We start from the raw sequence: 17,925 nt of genomic DNA, 5'->3' as shown, positions 1-17,925 counted from the left end.
TATAACAAACGTTGTGAAAACAGAAGAACGGCATTAATGCGCTCGGTGCGAAAGCTGCGCTCCCGAAAATTCAGGACCATCCCGCAAATAAGTGAAGGCACAGATCTCGACGAATGTCGCACGCTGCACTCTTTGCGGAACTTCCTCACGTTGCAAAACGGCTGCAAGTAATGACTATACAATGCGGCGCCACTGGTACTTTTGTGTAGGCGTACTTCGTGCTCGATATTTTCAATGAAGGATGGTATGGACGGCAAGCCACGGGTAGGGCTCTGTTGCCATGGCAGCGTTGCCGTGGGCCATGAGTGGGTGCTGCGTGCAATTGTGGGCTCTAACTTGCGAGCTCTAGCCTCGCGCCTGAACGTCGGTGTACGTACTATGCGCGATGCCGCAGCATGTAGCCAATAAGTCAAGAGACACAAAATATTGAAGAAAAGAAAGCTACTCGTGGCTGGTAGTTTTGAAACTCGTCTGTGAAACCTCTGTTGAGCCTCTTGATATGGACATGTGCTGCGACAGCCATGAGTCGACTAGACCAAAGTATACTCCTCCTGATGTGTCTAAACATGCTCTGTGCTTTGGGCTTGCTCTGTGTGCACTGCCAACATTCGTCCTCGTCGCTTCTGCATGCGCTACGTGTCGTATACTTCCGTTAATCACTGGAACTCGCACGAGACATTTAACAGAAGCGTGACGGTATCAGAGATCAGTGCCAAATCTGTGCCCTGATAGAAAACTATTGAAAAATAAAGTGCATTCGTTGTGGCACAGTCTAAGATCAGTGCATACAAGCTGCACCGGACACTTGCCCCGCCCCCCTCGACATTTGTGTATTCTCCTCTGCCCCCTCTTCCCTCCCCCTTCCTGTCCCCAGTCAAATTAATGCCCCCTCCCCCAGAAAAACCGATCTGACTACATCACTGACAAGCTGCCATGATATTAGTCCACAATGCATCGCTCTTGGCCAACTGGTGCATCGAGCCATTCGCATCAAAGAACGTCAGAACGGGATAACGTGTCAATTGAGTGAAGCTGCAGGAAAATTTGGTTTGACTATGGAATGTACGTAGTGCCTTGGAGAATGTGGTGCTGCATTATAGAGCGCGAGTCTGTCGAGATACGCTTCCCCGTCTGTATCGTATATTTGGCACAGGGAGTGCAGGGGACACCATCATCCTGCCTTGCTCCATGTTATCACTGCCGTCTTGTGTGTATATTAAGACAAACAAGTCCAGCTACTGCACGACTCTTTTATCCCAATCCACCTTCTCTGTTCATCTGTGCGCTTCTGCTTAACTTCTAACAGCTACTGTTGCGCCCCACTCCCGATCCTACCTCCCCCCCCCCCCTTCCCGCATGTGCCTCCTCGCCGAAACCGTCCACAGGCCGTGCCCCCGAGCCACCTCCAGTGCACACGAAGAGGATCCGCCCCAGCCCGCGCCCTAGTCCGCGCCCGAGTCCGCGTGCATCGCCTCGTCGCTCCTTGGTGCGGTGCGGCCGACGGGGTAAAGTGACCACCAGCCTGGTTCCCGCCGCCATCGGCACCGTGTCTGAAACGCCGCTGTAGAGAAAGAACGCTTCGTGCACCCGCTGCAGCTGGTGTCGCTATCGCTGCTTCGCTGCTGCTGCTGCTGCTTCATGCTTCGATATAAGCAGCGCGCTTTCGTGCTTGTGTTCTGCTGATGCTGGCTGGTGCTGCCTGAGCTTCCGGTGTGTGCCCGCGGCCGTCGTCGTGTGCGCATAGTGCGGCTGGCTGTGAGCCCCGGAAGTGATGTCGCCGTAGCTCCAGGTGAACCGTGCTCAAAACCGCAGTGAACGAAACGAAAAAGAAAAGCGGTCGCCCGTTTCTCCGGCCTTCGTCGCATGGGTGGCGAGTGGCGTACGTGTTCGTCACTAAACATCGCTCAGCGCTTTCCTTGTTTCTCTTTTTGTTCGAGTCACACGATTCCACTGACTTTTTTTTTTTTTTTTTGCTTATCTTCCAACGACATATCATGATTGCCACCGCTGCCATTGTGGGTCGACTGCATATCTTCAGTATATCTCCAGATGAAAACGGCAGTGTGCCAGCAGAGGCTAGCAGTGCATGCCAAAAGGCAACAAAACCATTCCGATGTATTGTTTAGAACTTGCAAACGCTCTGTAGATACGTCGATAACGTGGGAGCAAGGACTTACTAAGCGTAGCGTTCAAACCGCGAGCCAGCCTTTCCGCGCGAGAAAAGAATGCAAGTGTTTCGGTAGTTGCTTCCACTGCGTCACCTGTGCACATGGTGCCAGATAGCGAGTCGAGTCGTACCCTTGTTGATGTGGTGTGGAAGGTGTGCGCCTCCCACAGTGCTTGTCGAGCGCCAGTGAACCTAACACGAAGCCAACCGAGCAAGGGCAGGCGTTTTCATTTTTCTTTTTAAGGCCTTACGCACTTTGTCAGCGCTGAGACCCGATAACGTTGCAACCCTATAGCAGCCGGAACCAAAAAAATTAATAACTTTTTTGTAGTAACAGCTCTCCAAGCGCTTGTATGAGCACTTAGAGAGTTAAGACGTCAATATTACTGACACTTAATTCATGACTGCATGTAAGTTTAAAGAAAAACATTACTGTTTCGTATCCGGCCACTTGCTCACGCAAACCCGCATACTTTTGACGATGTCGTGCGGGTAGAATAAGAACGTTATTTTAAATTCACTATGGTAACACAAACGCCACCGCCATGACATTGCACAAGAAGCGCAGCTGCAAACGTTTAAAACGCAACTATGTATCATGTTCGTTTCTTTGTGCCGAACAGTTTATTCTTCGTTACGTTGCATTATAGCTATATTTACATGAGGCCAACAAAGACTGGTCAAGTCGGCTTGTCGGTCTGAAACCCGGCCATCGGGTTCATGTAAGCGCTAGCAGGTCGAGTCGAGTGGGCGTCGCCGCGATTTCGGTCAATCATGGTCTGCAAGGGCTCCGTTGACTCGCCCAATCCGCTCGGCTAGAAGCATGTAAGCGAGGTCGAGTCGGGCTGGATCAGCTCCACTTATGACTCGACTGGCTTGCGTCGAGTTCGTGTAAACAAAGCTATCGAATACAGGAGAAAGTCCGCTATGAAAATATCTTTATAAGACGAGAACTTTCACTGCTTATTTTGTTGCTCTCCGCAGCCCGCGAAATACAAGTGCGACTAACTACAGATGCGCTGACGCATGTATCCTTTTTTTTTGTCTTTAAAAAGAAGAATGACAGACCGAACAAATTCAAACAACTGTTTAAATAAAGTTTCTAGTTAAATGTTCAAAGGCTTTCAAGAACTGAACGAGCTCTACAGGCAGTGCCGCTGTAGAATCGTCGCTACGCAAGCTCAGCCTAAGGCACTCACACTCTTGTCATGAAACTGAGAGAGCCGATCACTCGATTTAGCGTTCAACTTCGACCATAAACGCCTACATAATCATATAAAGCATAATCACAACATAAACATAATCAGCGCAACAACATCAATACCAACATAATAATCGATGTAAAGTTTTTTTAAATTTTTATTATCCGTGAATAGGATGTAACTCAAGAACATTTATAACCCTTTGCGGTTAAACAAAGCGCCACAAGATGCCGCCATCAGCGCTGAGGCTGTAATGCGGCTGCAGTCCGCATCTCCGGTGTTTCGGTATTCCACAAAAGATACTACCAATACAAGAACCTAAATCCTCCTATACTGCGTTCTGAGGCGCTATCACGTAAAGCCATTCCAAACTTTTCCATTCCAATTCTGCAATCAGCCCTCCGCGATTGGACAAAAACTTTTTTGGACCCCCCCTACTTCCCCTGTCTTTCACGCAACGTAACGAAAACCGCGATAGCTCCCCATCTGATATGGTGTGTACACAATAATAATATATGGGGTTTTACGTGCCAAAACCACTTTCTGATTATGAGGCACGCCGTAGTGGAGGACTCCGGAAATTTCGACCACCTGGGGTTCTTTAACGTGCACCTAAATCTAAGTACACGGGTGTTTTCGCATTTCGCATTTGGCCCCGTCGAAATGCGGCCGCCGTGGCCGGGATTCGATCCCGCGACCTCGTGCTCAGCAGCCCAACACCATAGCCACTGAGCAACCGCGGCGGGTGGTGTGTACACACTTCGCCCACTTCACCTGCCTGTCACGCGACGTCACAAAACCGCAAGAACTCACCGCGTCAAAGCGACGTGTGCGCGTTAAAAATGCACTAATATGCCGAACAAAACTGAATTTTCTTCTGAATAGCCGCAGGCTGCCCCATTCCGAAAGGAATAAAAGATGGCTGCCGCCGTTCACTCAGGCACTGGCTACTGGCATGTGCCGGAGAGCACGGGTTTATTTGCATATATTAAACCTTCTTGCGTGGCCATGTAACGTTTTCGAACACTTTCGGCACGCTTACGATCTCGCTCTGCCAACTCTTCTTTGCTGAGGATCCGTTTTAGCGATATTAGCCTTCTGTTGCAAGCCGCCGCGATTTTCGACCAGCCACCGCAAGCTAAGCAAGGGAAAGTGGACCAATGGCAGATGGCAGCACCACCCTCTTCATCCGGTTATCTATTTTTAGTACTCTGACTCAGCCGCATCGAAACCCTCTCCATTTGAGAGTGCTCCTCGCCTCCAGACAGCGTACTGCAAACGAAAAACCACTCGATGTAGGCAATGTTATTCGCTTTGAAAGCAAGCAAAAGTGTCCTCCTATAAACGAGCAGAGCGTTTGATTGGGCTGCTCAGGCAACGCTGCGGGTCACCGCCCGATGCTTGCGTCGGCGGTTACGCAAATTTGACGTCAAGCGATTGGAATAAAACACAATGGAATAGTTTTACGTTATAGAGCCCCTGGTTGTAGTCTACTGCGGTCAGCGAAATTTTGGTTTGGCATGCAAAAAGCCGGCGTTCCTTTGTGCTTCTTTTTTTGTAGTCGACTGACAGAAAATAGATATGGCAGAAGGAGACATTAATCTTCGGTACAACCAAGAGCCGTGCCATACATACGCATCGTCCTCCGTGGATACTTTTGCACTAGGGTGTAGTCATACGCCGAAATCTCGCTCGGCAGGGCGTACCGACAGTAGTCTACCATTCTCTGTTGCTGCCGTAGTTGCTATAGGAGAAGCAAAGAACATCGAAATCAATTGCGAATTAATTTCGATGTTCTTTGCTTAGGCTGCTCTTGTTGTGCGACCTCGTGCGGACAGCTCAGTTTGCATACTTCATAGATGCGCTATAAGTTTTACTTCTATATATTTTTTATGTCACAGAGATGGGGCAGCCACTGTTAGATTCCGAGCAAGTGCCTCTCTCCCTGGCTTCAAGGCAATTGAGTGAAAGTTGGAGACGGATGCTACTCATAAAGTTCCAACCTATGACGCAAAAAAAAAAAAGACAGTGCAGTTTGCTTGTTTTTAAGTCTTCATCTACGAACATTCTTATCCATTTCAAATTCAAAATCAATCAGGAAAGAGAGCGGATTGAGGGAGGCGGCATTGGGTCTGCACGTCTCATCTTAGACTGGATTCACGAGTTGGTTCCTTCAGCTGCACACGCGTGTGCCTGATGTCATAGTACATTGAGACAATATATATAAAGGAGAACGGGGTCTGGTAGGGGCGAGGGTAGCTCAGTACTCGGCAGCGAATTCTAAGTCTCCAGGAAGAAATAAAGGAAACGGGGTGCTTCAGTGAGCCGTGACGTTTTCTCTGAAGGTAGCTGGGACAGTTTTCAGCTTCGGTAGCCGATAGTTTTCTGCACATCAGCAAACAACATAGACACAGTGGCATGAGGACGAGCACGGCACAGTGCTGAAGTAGCGACAAAATTTATGTTCGACTTGGGGCACAAGTGTAAACCGTGAATAAGAATGTTTAAAAATAAGGATGCTCATACACATATATGTGCAGCCTCCTTTGACCAATACTGTTGAGAAAGTAATCTTTTTTTGTAATCGTTTGTTAAGGCGACTGATAGGCCAATCACAGAACCGCCGCGGTAGCTTAGTGGCTTTGCGTTGCTAAGCTTAAGGTCGCGGGTTCGATCCCGGCCGCAGCGGCTGCCTTTCGTTGGGGGGCGAAATGCGTTCGTGTACTTTGATTGAAAGAGAGGAAAAAAAAAAAACGTTCGTGAACTTTAAGTGAAAGTTAAAGAAGCACAGGTGGTCAAAGTTAACCCGTAATACCTAACTACGGCGTGCCTTCTAAATATATCGTGGTTTTGTAACGTAAAACCACAGAATTTAATCTAAATTTTTATGGCCGAACACACACTGCTCGCTGTTTTCTTCAATGGCAAAGTCGTCTGATACGTCACACGCCATTTTATCACATTTCTTGTGGTTTCGGCAGCTTCAATAACAATATTATGCAATTAAATGACGAATTACATTTGCCTTGTCAACCATTGTTGGTATAGCCCAGGATTGTGTCGTGTTGTTTCTGGTGCGTTAGCACCTACGTTGTTTGCTGATTCAAAGAGAAGAAGCGGAACAGAGCGGGCTGGGTCGTCGTCATACGAGGGAATATACGATTTACTGAAGTAACTGTTTACAAAAAGCATCGTTTTTTTATTATTGTTATTATCTGTGTGTGACGCACGTTTCAAGTGAGGTGAAGTGTGCGAACCTCACTGAAGAATCTAACGGCATGTGAACACCCCGCTCAGACAATCTCAGCGGCACCACGTGGTGACGTGATTGCTCTATAACGCCCGTGTCAGAACCAGATGTGAGTTTAGAGAGTGCGTGTGCGTGTTTTGTCTGAACTGAGGTTGTGAAAGTCGTAGCTTGATTAGATAACTTATCTCTCTTTTCTTTCTTCTTATGGTAGTGCAACGTAGTAAATCGAAGTAAAGACGGGTGTAGTGCGCGTTCTTTCTTTTTCATTTTTCGGTAGAGTTTGACTTTTTACCAAGTCAAGTTTGTTTGCTGTTCATACAGCAGTAGTAGTCAATAAGAAGAAACGCAAGCAAATCACGTGACTAACCAAGAAAAGTAGGGACATCCGCGGTGATGTGATTATGTTTCACAAAATATTTTCCCGAAACGGGACTTTTAGCCGTCTTTCATGTGACTATGCGAGACAGAAAAATTATTTTCATTACCGCCATTTAATCCTCTCAAATCTCTTTCTTTCGACCTGCTGCAATACCACCGTTAAACAAATGGCGGTAGAGCAAAAGGAACTTCGAAGACTTGCACGAATGAAAATGATTAAGCTACGCATAAAAATTGTCAGTCCCATCAAAAGATTCGCTCCATATTTTTATTTGTTTATTGTTTGCTTCAGCTCAGTGCGAATGATTCAGCCAGCCTTCTTGTTTCACAACGCCAGCGTGCAAACAGAAAGAAAGAAAGAAAAAAGAAAGAAAGAGAGAAAGAAAGAAAGAAAGAACATGAGTAGAAGTGTTCTGGAGTAGATGTAGATGCGTCGGAAGATATGCAAAGAACACGCGCTAAGCGAACGAATCCGTCTGCTGCGAACGTTTCGAAAACCAAACTCGTCTTCGCCATACGCTGTACCTACACCTGTCATGCTTGACGTGGTTTGCTAGAACGCTGTATACATAGGGAAGAGAAGATGAACATACTGCATGAGAAATTTATACTTTAGACATAGGTGGTCTTGTCACAACAATAGAAAACGACGCCCAACAATTGTATTTTTCGCAAAAACTTATTTGGCCTTTTTTTATCACATCCGCCTTTTTTTTTTTTACAAGACGCAATGACTCGATTAGTTTCACAGCGACAAACCGCGCGTTTTCATATGTACGTCAGACGACATATTCACAAAAAAAGCGTCGCGACGTTCGCTTCTTTAATCACACTTTAGCATGGAACGGAACGCACGAACTTCGCTTCGTGCCAGCCGATAGCACATTTGCTTGCTCGCCGCACTAGATCTGCACTGCTTTCCTGACAATTTCTGCACAATTCTGCAAGAACGCCTGCCTCAGGCACGTGGAAAGAAACGTGCATAGAGGGGTGTCTATGCTGTAAACACCCCCCTTTCTCGCACTTATCAGTTCTTTAGAGTTCCGTTAACATCCTTTATGAGTAGAAAAATAAATGTATCTGGATTTTACAGCTCTAAGTAGGATAAGATAAGATATCCTTCTACGATGGCGCGTACCACTGTGGGGACTTCGCCAAGATTTGGATGGACAAAATGGCTTCTTTTTCTTTCTCGTTCTCTCTGTCGAACACGGATCCCCTAGACTGTATTAGGCACTCCGAGATACATGGTGCGTGCTCTAATCAGCACTTAACGCACGCAGCAATCACCTTCGCTCTGGCACAATTCTGAAACTTGGCATCATTTATTTGGTCAATTCATACGACGCAAGCAAATGGGAGAGGAAGAATAAAGATCCAAGAATACGTCGGAGATGCTACGGATAGCATGAAAACACCATAAAGAAGAGGGAAAACAAAACGGTAACGCGGTGAGGCTAAGCAGTCGTGGTGAAATTGCCGACGGTATTCGAAATGATATGGATACTGCCGAATTTGCCGTCTGTGTGTAAACCATACGTTTTAATTAAAAAAAGAAAATACGTCGGTCTCTTTGAAGAGAGTCTAGCTCCATAGCATTTGCAGAATTAGCACCACCCTGCCTCATTTTCTCTCTCATCCTCCCCTTAACCGTCGGCTTCCTGACCGATTCCCCGTAGAGGGGAAGAACCACGGAACAAGAAGCAAGCAAGGAAGCAAGTAGTTGTGATAACATGCGCATTGCATTGTGTTCTACCGGAGTCATCAATTGAGAGAAAGAGAACACAAGGAAGCCATTCACGCTCGTGTAAATCTGCTCACACGCAAAAAAATAATAGATCCACGAAGACATCTTCCATGTGGTGCCTTGCCTATCAGCTTATGTTCGACAGAGTTAGTAAGCGTTTGAAAGATCTTTAGGAAGTGTCTGAAACTTATCGAGACACACTTCACATAATCGGCCTGTCCGTATAGGGCGTACCCGCAGATTCTTATGATTAAAATTATATTTCTAGACTTTGCACATGTACATAATCTGCCTAAGTGATCCTGTTATTGTGTAGTTTAGAGGCAGTCCTACATGCACAAAACAATATCCCAAGTGCTCGTAGACATTTCCAGTTCCATCACGCGCCTTCATGCGCACGTTCTATAGGCCTTTTCTTTCTTATTTTTTTTAAACAGCATGGACACAACAGCATTGTCATCCTTGTGCGAGATGCTTTCCCGCGCGTTCGGCATGCTCCATCGGTTTAGAAGCATGCGTTTTTGTGCTCTGCGAAATCACCGCAAGTGAAGCCCCGAGTGGCCCGACAGATATCAGGTTGACTCTATTCGTTATAAACAACGATTTTATTGGCGATAAGCCGAGCGTCATGATGCGAGAACAAAAGCACAACAAAAGGATTGCAGGCGGCGAATAACACACGGGACGGGTAACGTCCGGTCTTAAATTCTTTTCTCCCTCTTTTTTGTCGTCTACCAACTAGCACGTTTCGCACATCTGTTGCGATAGAGATGGCATAGAAGAGTAAGAAGTGACAATATCGGTGCATGCTTTCTTACACACTTAGTGATGCCGTGTTTCGTAATTATCGTGCAGTTCTACTCGTTAAGTGTTTAAGCATACCCGTACAATAGCTGCAACTTCTCTACCGAAAAGCAGGAGCTACTGTTTAACGTCTTAGCCAATAGAACCTTAAGTGTACGCGTACGGCAACACTTCCAATGGTAAACCACCCTCCCGAAAATTCCGCGCTAAAATATATATACAGGGAAGAATTTCTCCACTCAACAAATTATTTCATGTGCTTAGAATATTTTTTACCTTTCCTAAATGGTTGTGCGTCGCCTTTGAATTTCTCACTTTCTCAATAATTCGCCCACACATAGACCGAAGGAAATATGCTTTTTTGTTAACCTTCGCTCACACATTTTATCGACTTTGTTTGTCCGGAACAAATTGTCTACAAGAAATTAGGCTGGCGTGTGAGAGACTAGTAGTCTACAATAATTTTTTTGTAGTGTCTCGGATAATTATTCGGCATGACACTGTCAGAAAAGCTAGTGAACAGCTCCCGACCGTGGCTCCCAGGGGTCTATTGTATTTATTGCTATTTGTATCAGCGACCGACTGTCGCCTTTCGGGGTCGAGTGCGAACCACAACGGTTCGGGACGAGGGCAGAGCTTCTTACAAGAGGGGCTTCAGAGCGGTAGCGTCATGTAGGAGGGACCTTAGCGACAGCAATGGCAGTCTGTCGCGGTTACCGTGTTCACCAATCGTCACCTTTGTCCCCCCCCCCCCCCCCTTTCTCTCCATGTAGCCGTGACCCAAGAAGAACCGGAGAGAAGGAAGAGAGTCAAGGTGGTCGCTGCGGCAGGAGCCGCCAATGTAGAGGCATAGCCTCTATGTATGGGCCTAACGCAGCCAACACCCTGGTTCTGCAGAGACTCGACGACGTGATTCCGTGCGCTTCGCGCTACTTAGTCCCTCTGGAACAACATGTGTTGCTCTTGTGCCTGCGTTCCTCTCCAGTATATGCCTCGTGAAGCCGCTTGGTTTGCTGATACGAAAAGGAAAACGCCAAAAGGGCCGCTTCTAGAAGCAGTGCTCGGTGTTTACGCGCTCGTAAGTTGTGCGTGCGTTGCGACGAGCAGTTGCTGCGTGCAGCCTTACGCGACCAAGACGGCTGGAGCACGACACACGTTTGGCAATAGCAAATGGCAACTTCACTCGAGCGATGGCAACGAGTACACAGAAGTGTGTTGATGTTATCGCGACTGTCATGTCGGTGAACTAATGGCAGGGTGAATAGTGGCTCCTTAACTCGAGCTGCTTAGCTCAATCAGCGCTGAAGAAGTTGTGAATGACGTCAAAACATGGCGTACGTGATGTCACGTGCAAGAAATTTGCACAGAGGCTTTCTTTGGCGCTCCTACCTGGGGTCAGTGCAAGTAAAAGAAGTAGGGTCATGCGCTGATGCCCGCTTTTTAGTAACTAATTAAAGTAATTAAGTAATTTAGTAACTTGCATTAAAATGTGCATTCTCTAAAAAAAAGAACTCGTGAGTGTGTCCTAAAACTTTCAACCACAGCGTAAAGCATTCGCCCAGGTCATTTGCACAAGTGAAGCAACGGTTCTGACCAAATTCGAAACCGACGCCAGCGCCGCCGGATTACAGTGTACTCACTAGCTGCAGCTTTTGTAGCACGGAAGACAACCGCGAAGCACATCGAGTTATTCGGCAAAAGTGTACGTAAAGATTAGATGCGCGAAGATTTGCACGTTAAAACATAAGACGGGATGGGTGGTTCCCATTCACGATGACGTGGCGGAGGCAAATGTGCAACATCAGGCGCACGCATAAGGATCTCGCTGAAAAAAGTGTTTGCTATTTTTTGCCTCCTCCGGCAATACGTGCTTCTTTCGTTGTCGTATGCTCCTGTCGTGCTGTACGTGTTGGGGTTCACGCAGTAACGGGTCGCATACTTAGGAAGAGGCATATTTATTAACAAGCTAAATGCTACGAAGCGCATGTAAGACAAGAAAGTGCTGTAATCTCTGGATTATTACTCCGCCTCAATACAAGGTATATACCTCTTTCCCAAAATAATTTTTCGAAGAAACAAATCTCTACGAAACATTTAGGATATGTTCAAACGCAAGCATCACATTTTTCTGGTCGCTGTGCCCGAGATAAATCGTGGCTACTTAGAATCGAGTAACTGCAGCGCTTGTGCTTTGAACCATCCGACGCAAGTCTTAAAACGTGGACAATCCTGCAAAGCACGCCGACCTTTTAAAAATAGCATAATCAAACATAACCAAAAGAAACGGCCACTTGATTTACAGAAGCAATATAGCCTTGACCGGCGAGACTGCAGTTAATAGGATCAGTAAAAGCCCTGGGGCGTCTGTGTAACCTGCGCACACGCTTTCCACTGAAGCGGCCCTTTTTCGCACAACTGTGGTAAAACGTGCGAGATGAAACTTGAGATGCGTTTGCGCTGTTTCATGGTTCTCTACCGCTCAGCGAAACGAAATTACACTCGCATCGCATACGAATATGCTTGTAAACATTAGACGCAGCGTACGTTCAGGGTTTTATACAGGCTAGTTACCAATTAACATTAAAGGCATCACAGGTGCTCATGTCTGAACACACATGTCGCGTGTCAAACAACATTTTGTCGTAGAAACTTCAAGTGCGATACGTATAAGATTAGCGCGACTTATAAATGTTCATATCGTACCAAGGATTGAAAGTAGCGCTCCACTTCTCATAGCACAAAACCATGCACAAGCATTACGTGACACTGTTTCAATTTAACTCGAGCCGTCCGCGGAAGCAGCAGCTCACACGATGAGTAATTGCGAAGCGATCACTATTTCGCCACATGCTTTTCTTTGCAATGCCGTAAATGTGTTCCTTCACCTATACACCGGTGGTTGTGGTAGATCGCAGGGCGCTCTCGCTGCTCTCAGAGCGGTTAGTCGTTGTCACACTGCAGTTATTGTGACTCTGTTAAGGGGACCGAGAACCGTTTTCTCAAGATTGCCATTGAAGTAGGCGACGTTCCTTCGGCGAAAGGACAATGTTCGCCCTTGATGGTGGGTGATAATTGAATAGACACGTTAAATTCTTTTAAAGAAAGAAAGAAAAGAAGTGGGTGGGTGGGTTGGCGGAGAGTCGGGATTGCTGGGAATTTGGAGTCACTGTCACTGTAATAATTCACAAATGCCTACTTCCAATAGCAACCTTAAAAACCACTCCAGGGTCTCCTTAACTTGTGTAACCAGTGTCGCCAACTTGCGTTTTGATGAACATGATTATGACTGCTGGCCACAAATAGCTTACAGCACGGCTGTTTTTGACTGCCTTTTAAGTGCAGAACATTTCAAGCGCGCAGGCATTTTTTTTCTTTTTTTGAAAGCTTGGACAGGAGCAAATTTCCTGCTGCATTGAGTGAAACCGTAGCACCATGCTGACTGCAGCGTTGAGTACGAGTGTTTCAGACGCCCACGCGACAGATTTCATCCGAGATTCATTAATTACACCACACCCTCAGAAGCGCTTCTCCGATTGCTGTAAAAAAAGAGAGGCCCGCTGTGGCCGTTATCTCCCGCCTGCTTTTGGAAGCCGCGCCTTGCGACTGCGCTCGGCGAGCTTTTTATTCTTGTACCACGAACGTATTTTTGCGTTTCTGCGAGCAATGCTTCCTGTGTGTACAAAGTTCCGAATTTCTGTGTATATACCATGTACATTGTTTTTTGTATGTTTGTACATAACCATAGCCGGGCGGCAGTGAGCTAGGATAGTTACTGAAATGAACAATAAAGCGTGACTGAAAGCATGTGACAGCTGGAGTCGCTGTTTTGTCTGCGTGATTCGGGCGAACGCCCACGCTTTCTCGGCGGAACGAAGGGCACTTGCAGGTTGGGAAGAGCAGTGACCGTCTCGCACGGCATGAGCGGCACAGAGAGACGTACACAACAGTGGGCAAGTGGGCAGTGAATTGTTCTCGTTGCAGCCGAGGCTATAGTGTCCACCACCTGAACGGACGTTAGTCTCAACGCGCGAGAAATGCTTCAACAGAGTTTACGCGGGCGGATCAAGGACACAATACATCTGGCAGCAAAAAAGGTATGCAAGATGTTATCGAGATATTTGCTATATATATATATATATATATTGTACTGAAGGTAATGTGCGCATAGTGCTAGTTAAAGAGAAAACGATGAGAATTGCTGGCTTCCCCGTTTCGCTATAGTACCGACCTGTTTAAGCCTACCGCTACAACCTAGAACTAGTGCTGCTAAGCAAACACCGCCGTTGTATTTGGTGGAGGTGCTGGGTTTCTCTTCCACATCCTGGAACTCCGCAGTCGGACGCTACCACCAGCAATTTCAATGGATGAACCGGGACCGTCCCAGGCTGCTGCTCCCGTGCCCCCGGCCATCGTATGCTCTGGCGTCATCCGGCAGCGCTATCCGGCTATATTTACCAGCACAGACGACCACGACGTGGAAGACTGGACATACATACACCTTCATGGCTGCACATTGCGAGACAGCATCCCTCGTGGCTTCCTGAAAATGCGTAGGAAGAGTAAACATAAATTTTATACCTCTTCCCTAATTTCTAAATTGTCTTTAGTACTTGAGACTCGAACTGCGAGGATGGAAGCTCACTTTCAAAACTTTATTCGGTTGAGAATTGCTTGCGCTCCACGCTTGGCGACAGCAAGCTGCATTCCGTAGCCATTATGTCCACCGAAGGCAACTTGTCGAGGAATATTTCTGTTGATGAACCGAAATCAGAGTTCGCTAGCAGCAATAGCCGCAAGACGTACTTTTAAGTGTGAAATTGGTTTAAACTTCCCGATGTTATCATAGCTTCATTTTTCTCTTTGTATGTGAATAATATCAAGGGCCACGAGCCTCCTGTTTATTGCCATCCTTGACCGGCGACTTCTATGAAAAGTTTTTGAGCATCTGCGTTGTATGCTGTGTCAGGTGTGAAGTGGATGCCATATATAATTGCGCACGCTGAGAACCTCTAATAAAGGCAGAGTTGTACGAGTGCTTTCTGGCATTCGCCTCGTGCGTCACATGTGCAGAGCAACTTAAAGTGTCCATATATAACTAAAATGTTGGCTACTTTACAACACGTATTGTTATTCTTCTTGAGTGATGGTGATAAAACTGTTCGGGGGCCTGCAAGTAACCTAACAGTTCATTAACGGCGATGCGATCGTTAGACAATAAGCATTACATAGCAAGAGTGTTAAAGGGTAAGCTAGCAGCATTGCCTGATTCAAAGGCTTCCCTTAAAGGGACATTAAAGAGAATAAATACTTAACCAGTTAAAATGATATAGTATATTTTCAAATCTCTGTTTCGTTAATTTCGAGCTAACATATTATTATAAGAGAGAATAAAGTTAGTGTTTCTTTTTATTTTTTTCGCGCGAGAACGCCATTGCCAGTACGTCAGTGTGACGTCACCAATTTCACATATTCCCTTTTTTTTTATTTGGAGCGGTGTTGCTCAGTAAATGTTCTCGAAACATGCTAATTCCGGTGTTTGCCTCTTCCAGAAGTAAATATAGTGCTCGTTTACCAATGAACAATCGCCTAGGCGCGAGCAGACGTTGTTAAAATCCGTTACGTCCCGGCGAGCTACTCCGAGAACATCAAGGCGGCGTAGCTACCGGCTATTCCTATCGTTTTGCTTTCTTTTGTTTGGCGCATCAAGCCTTGTCTTACGGTAAGAGTGGTCTTTTTGGTATTAATTAATGCGAAAACATTATATGCCCACTACGCGAAAATCCGTCGGCGTCGGCGTGACCGAAAGATGTTATTAAAAATAGCCGACAGCGCAAAGAACAAAATCAAGTCAAAAATGCTCGGATTTACGTTGAATTTCTCAGGGAGATTATTAACAAAGTAAATGGTTTTGAAACGAAAATTTGGTAAATTTCGGTCCGGGTGGGAATCGCACACGGAGCTCCGGGTTGCGAGACGAGCACGGTTCCCCGACGCCACGGCACAACATGAGCGCGTCCATGCGTTACAAAGTCTACAAACGGTACAATGCTTTCGCATTCCCCCGCGCAAACAGTTTTTAGAGTCTCTGCGGAATTTTTTACTGCAGCATATGAACTTTTTAGTGTCGGTTACTGCACCATTTTGCCTGTAAAGAGTACTTCGCCGCAAGTAAAGTAGCGTAGCGAAGAAGCACCCATAACTAACCTGTCAGCACACGTTGTGTTTGGTTCAGTGTTATGATCTTAAAGCCGTTAGCTTTTCTTAGCTCATTCCAGAGTTTCACGACGTCGTCGTCGTCGTCGTCGCCTTCTCCTACACTGGTATTAGGAGGGCGTCAGAATTCTGCGCAACTGTGACATCACGTCGCGTTTACCTTTTGACGTGAGCGCCTGCGATGGGGCTCGCTAGGCGCGCTATTGCGCGCCCGGATGCGCCAGTGTGTGCTCAGGAAGCCGGTGGGAACTCGAGCAAACATGCTTTACATCGACATGTCGCGGAGTAAGCAGGTCCTATCCATCCCCACACCTTGAGGAACGTGCATCGACCTCGTCTTGTAAAACAGAGAATTTAAGGCATTCAGCATATAACTCACATTAGCGATCAAAAGGCCGCCATCGCTATATCAAAATAAATTAAGCCGGCAAAACTTAGCACGCCGGCAAAATACTATTTGCTCTCACATCGCAGCCTAACGCTTAAACATTGGCGTCACACACTGTAACCATCGTACGTCTTTTTTTTTTTTTTTTTTTACTGCGAAATTCGCCATTTTTTTTAAACTGCCTTAGCAATTATAAAAACTCTCGAAGTACAAAAAAACGTCGCCGCCACCGCCGTTAATTTTCGTGCTGTCCCGCTCAACCACGCATGCGCGGCTCGCGCTTAGAAGGCCTCCAGAGACACGGAGTGCGTTTGACTGCAACGACGACAAAGCGTAGTCGGCGCACCTCCAACGCTATGCTCAATCGGCTCCGTGGTGGAGCCAAGCAGCGTTCTGTCTGCTGAACCGTGCCAAGGCTCCGCAAATTCCGGGAAAAAAGAGTTTGTATAGCTTTTTCTTTTTCGCTTTAAACCGAAAACGTTTCACCCTAGATGTGAAATACCAATTAGCTTTGCGTCACAGTGAGGTGGGTTCGAAACGAAAGCGATAATAGAAAAGTTCACTTGATTAAGTCAAAAAAAATTTTTTCGAGGACATTTGTATTTAGGGGATAAAATATTTGCAATGAAAACTGGGCTCGTTAGCAGACTTAGTCTTGCGTGAGTTTGCTTCTTCATGAAAAGATAAAGTGCAGCTCTGTAGCTCCTCGTTTCTTTTTATTTTAGTTTTATTTTTGTCTCAGAGAAAGAATTCAGGTGGCATGGCAGCGAAGAGATCCAGAACTAAAGACTGAAGCCACTCAAACACGGTGAAATTGACGTCATGCGTGGTACGCCTCCGCAGTTGCTGGTGAACAAAAAGTCGCCGCTGTTGAACGGGAAAGGGACGGGACCCGAAATATTCGACAGAAGGGTCCAGCGACGCCAGCAGTTATTCCATTATTTTGAAAGAAATTATAGGACATTGAACAACGGATATATTAAGCAGTTCATTGCTGTTTTTTTTTTTTTTTGTGTGTGTGTGTACTACTTATCCTTAAGATGAAGATTTAGCTTGGGGTCAACTCCGATGCCACTTATTGAAATGCATGTAAAAGGCAGAAATGCTCTTACGAGACATTTCCAGGACCGTCTTGACAGAAATATGTTACATCTGAGAGAAAAGTTGAATTCTGGTTACCGTAGGGGAGGCAGAATTTCGACTTAAAGCTTGAAATATTTTACTAAGACTCACTAAAACTGGCACGTATAAAAAATAAAAATAAATGAAGCACAAAGTTCACAAAGCTCTATCTCTGAACCAAAAACAGACATTGCAGTTTTGTAAACTTCATCCGTTAGAGAATTTCAATTGGACAAATTTGATATATAAATTTACACCTTACTTACAATTGTTACTATGTTAACGAGGGTTTTGCATGTCTTTCACACTAACTAATCGTATACTTCAGAGAGGCGTATATTTTGTCAGCTTTAAATGTGTTGTTAGGTGCGTATTACACGAATGTGATCGTGTTAGTCATTGATGAGTTACAGAGTCATAAACTTCAAAGTTGTGATTTCCAAAACCTTCAATTTTTAGTAATTAAAAAACAACTGATGGTTGGCCTAAATAAAAATCCGTTTCATACAGTCACCAAGTTTCACTCTTTAAATGCAATAACCCTAATCAAAATTGGTGCAGTGGTTGCTGAGAAAGCGGATTTTTCCTTTCTCATCTATAGGAATTCCAGAGCTAAAGCTTCCTCTTAAAGGGCCACTCACCAGGTCTGGCCAT

At 45.9% G+C, this 17,925-nt stretch overlaps 1 protein-coding gene across 4 annotated transcripts in view; it reads left to right on the top strand.

Moving 5' to 3' along the window:
- LOC126521352 (popeye domain-containing protein 1-like) overlaps positions 1 to 13,365 on the top strand; it is a 50,853-nt gene extending 37,488 nt beyond the window's left edge. Inside the window, exons 7-8 of one of the 4 annotated variants that reach the window (XR_008610359.1) lie at positions 1,386 to 1,879; positions 10,322 to 10,412. Coding sequence is in view for 3 of the 4 variants with exons in the window: in XM_050170036.2 (XP_050025993.1) it covers positions 1,386 to 1,505; positions 10,322 to 10,401 (200 nt within the window). In the remaining variant the exon portion in view is untranslated. Of the gene's footprint in view, positions 1 to 1,385 lie in introns of all 4 variants that reach the window. The other 3 variants (XM_050170036.2, XM_050170039.2, XM_050170038.2) reach the window with 3 other exon arrangements.
- The last annotated feature ends 4,560 nt before the right edge of the window (positions 13,366 to 17,925 follow it).

The sequence above is a fragment of the Dermacentor andersoni genome, chromosome 6 (genome assembly GCF_023375885.2).
Source record: "Dermacentor andersoni chromosome 6, qqDerAnde1_hic_scaffold, whole genome shotgun sequence".
NCBI classification, from domain to species: Eukaryota; Metazoa; Arthropoda; class Arachnida; order Ixodida; family Ixodidae; genus Dermacentor; species Dermacentor andersoni.
Note: the sequence above shows the minus strand (reverse complement) of the source record. Positions and strands in the feature narration are given on the sequence as shown.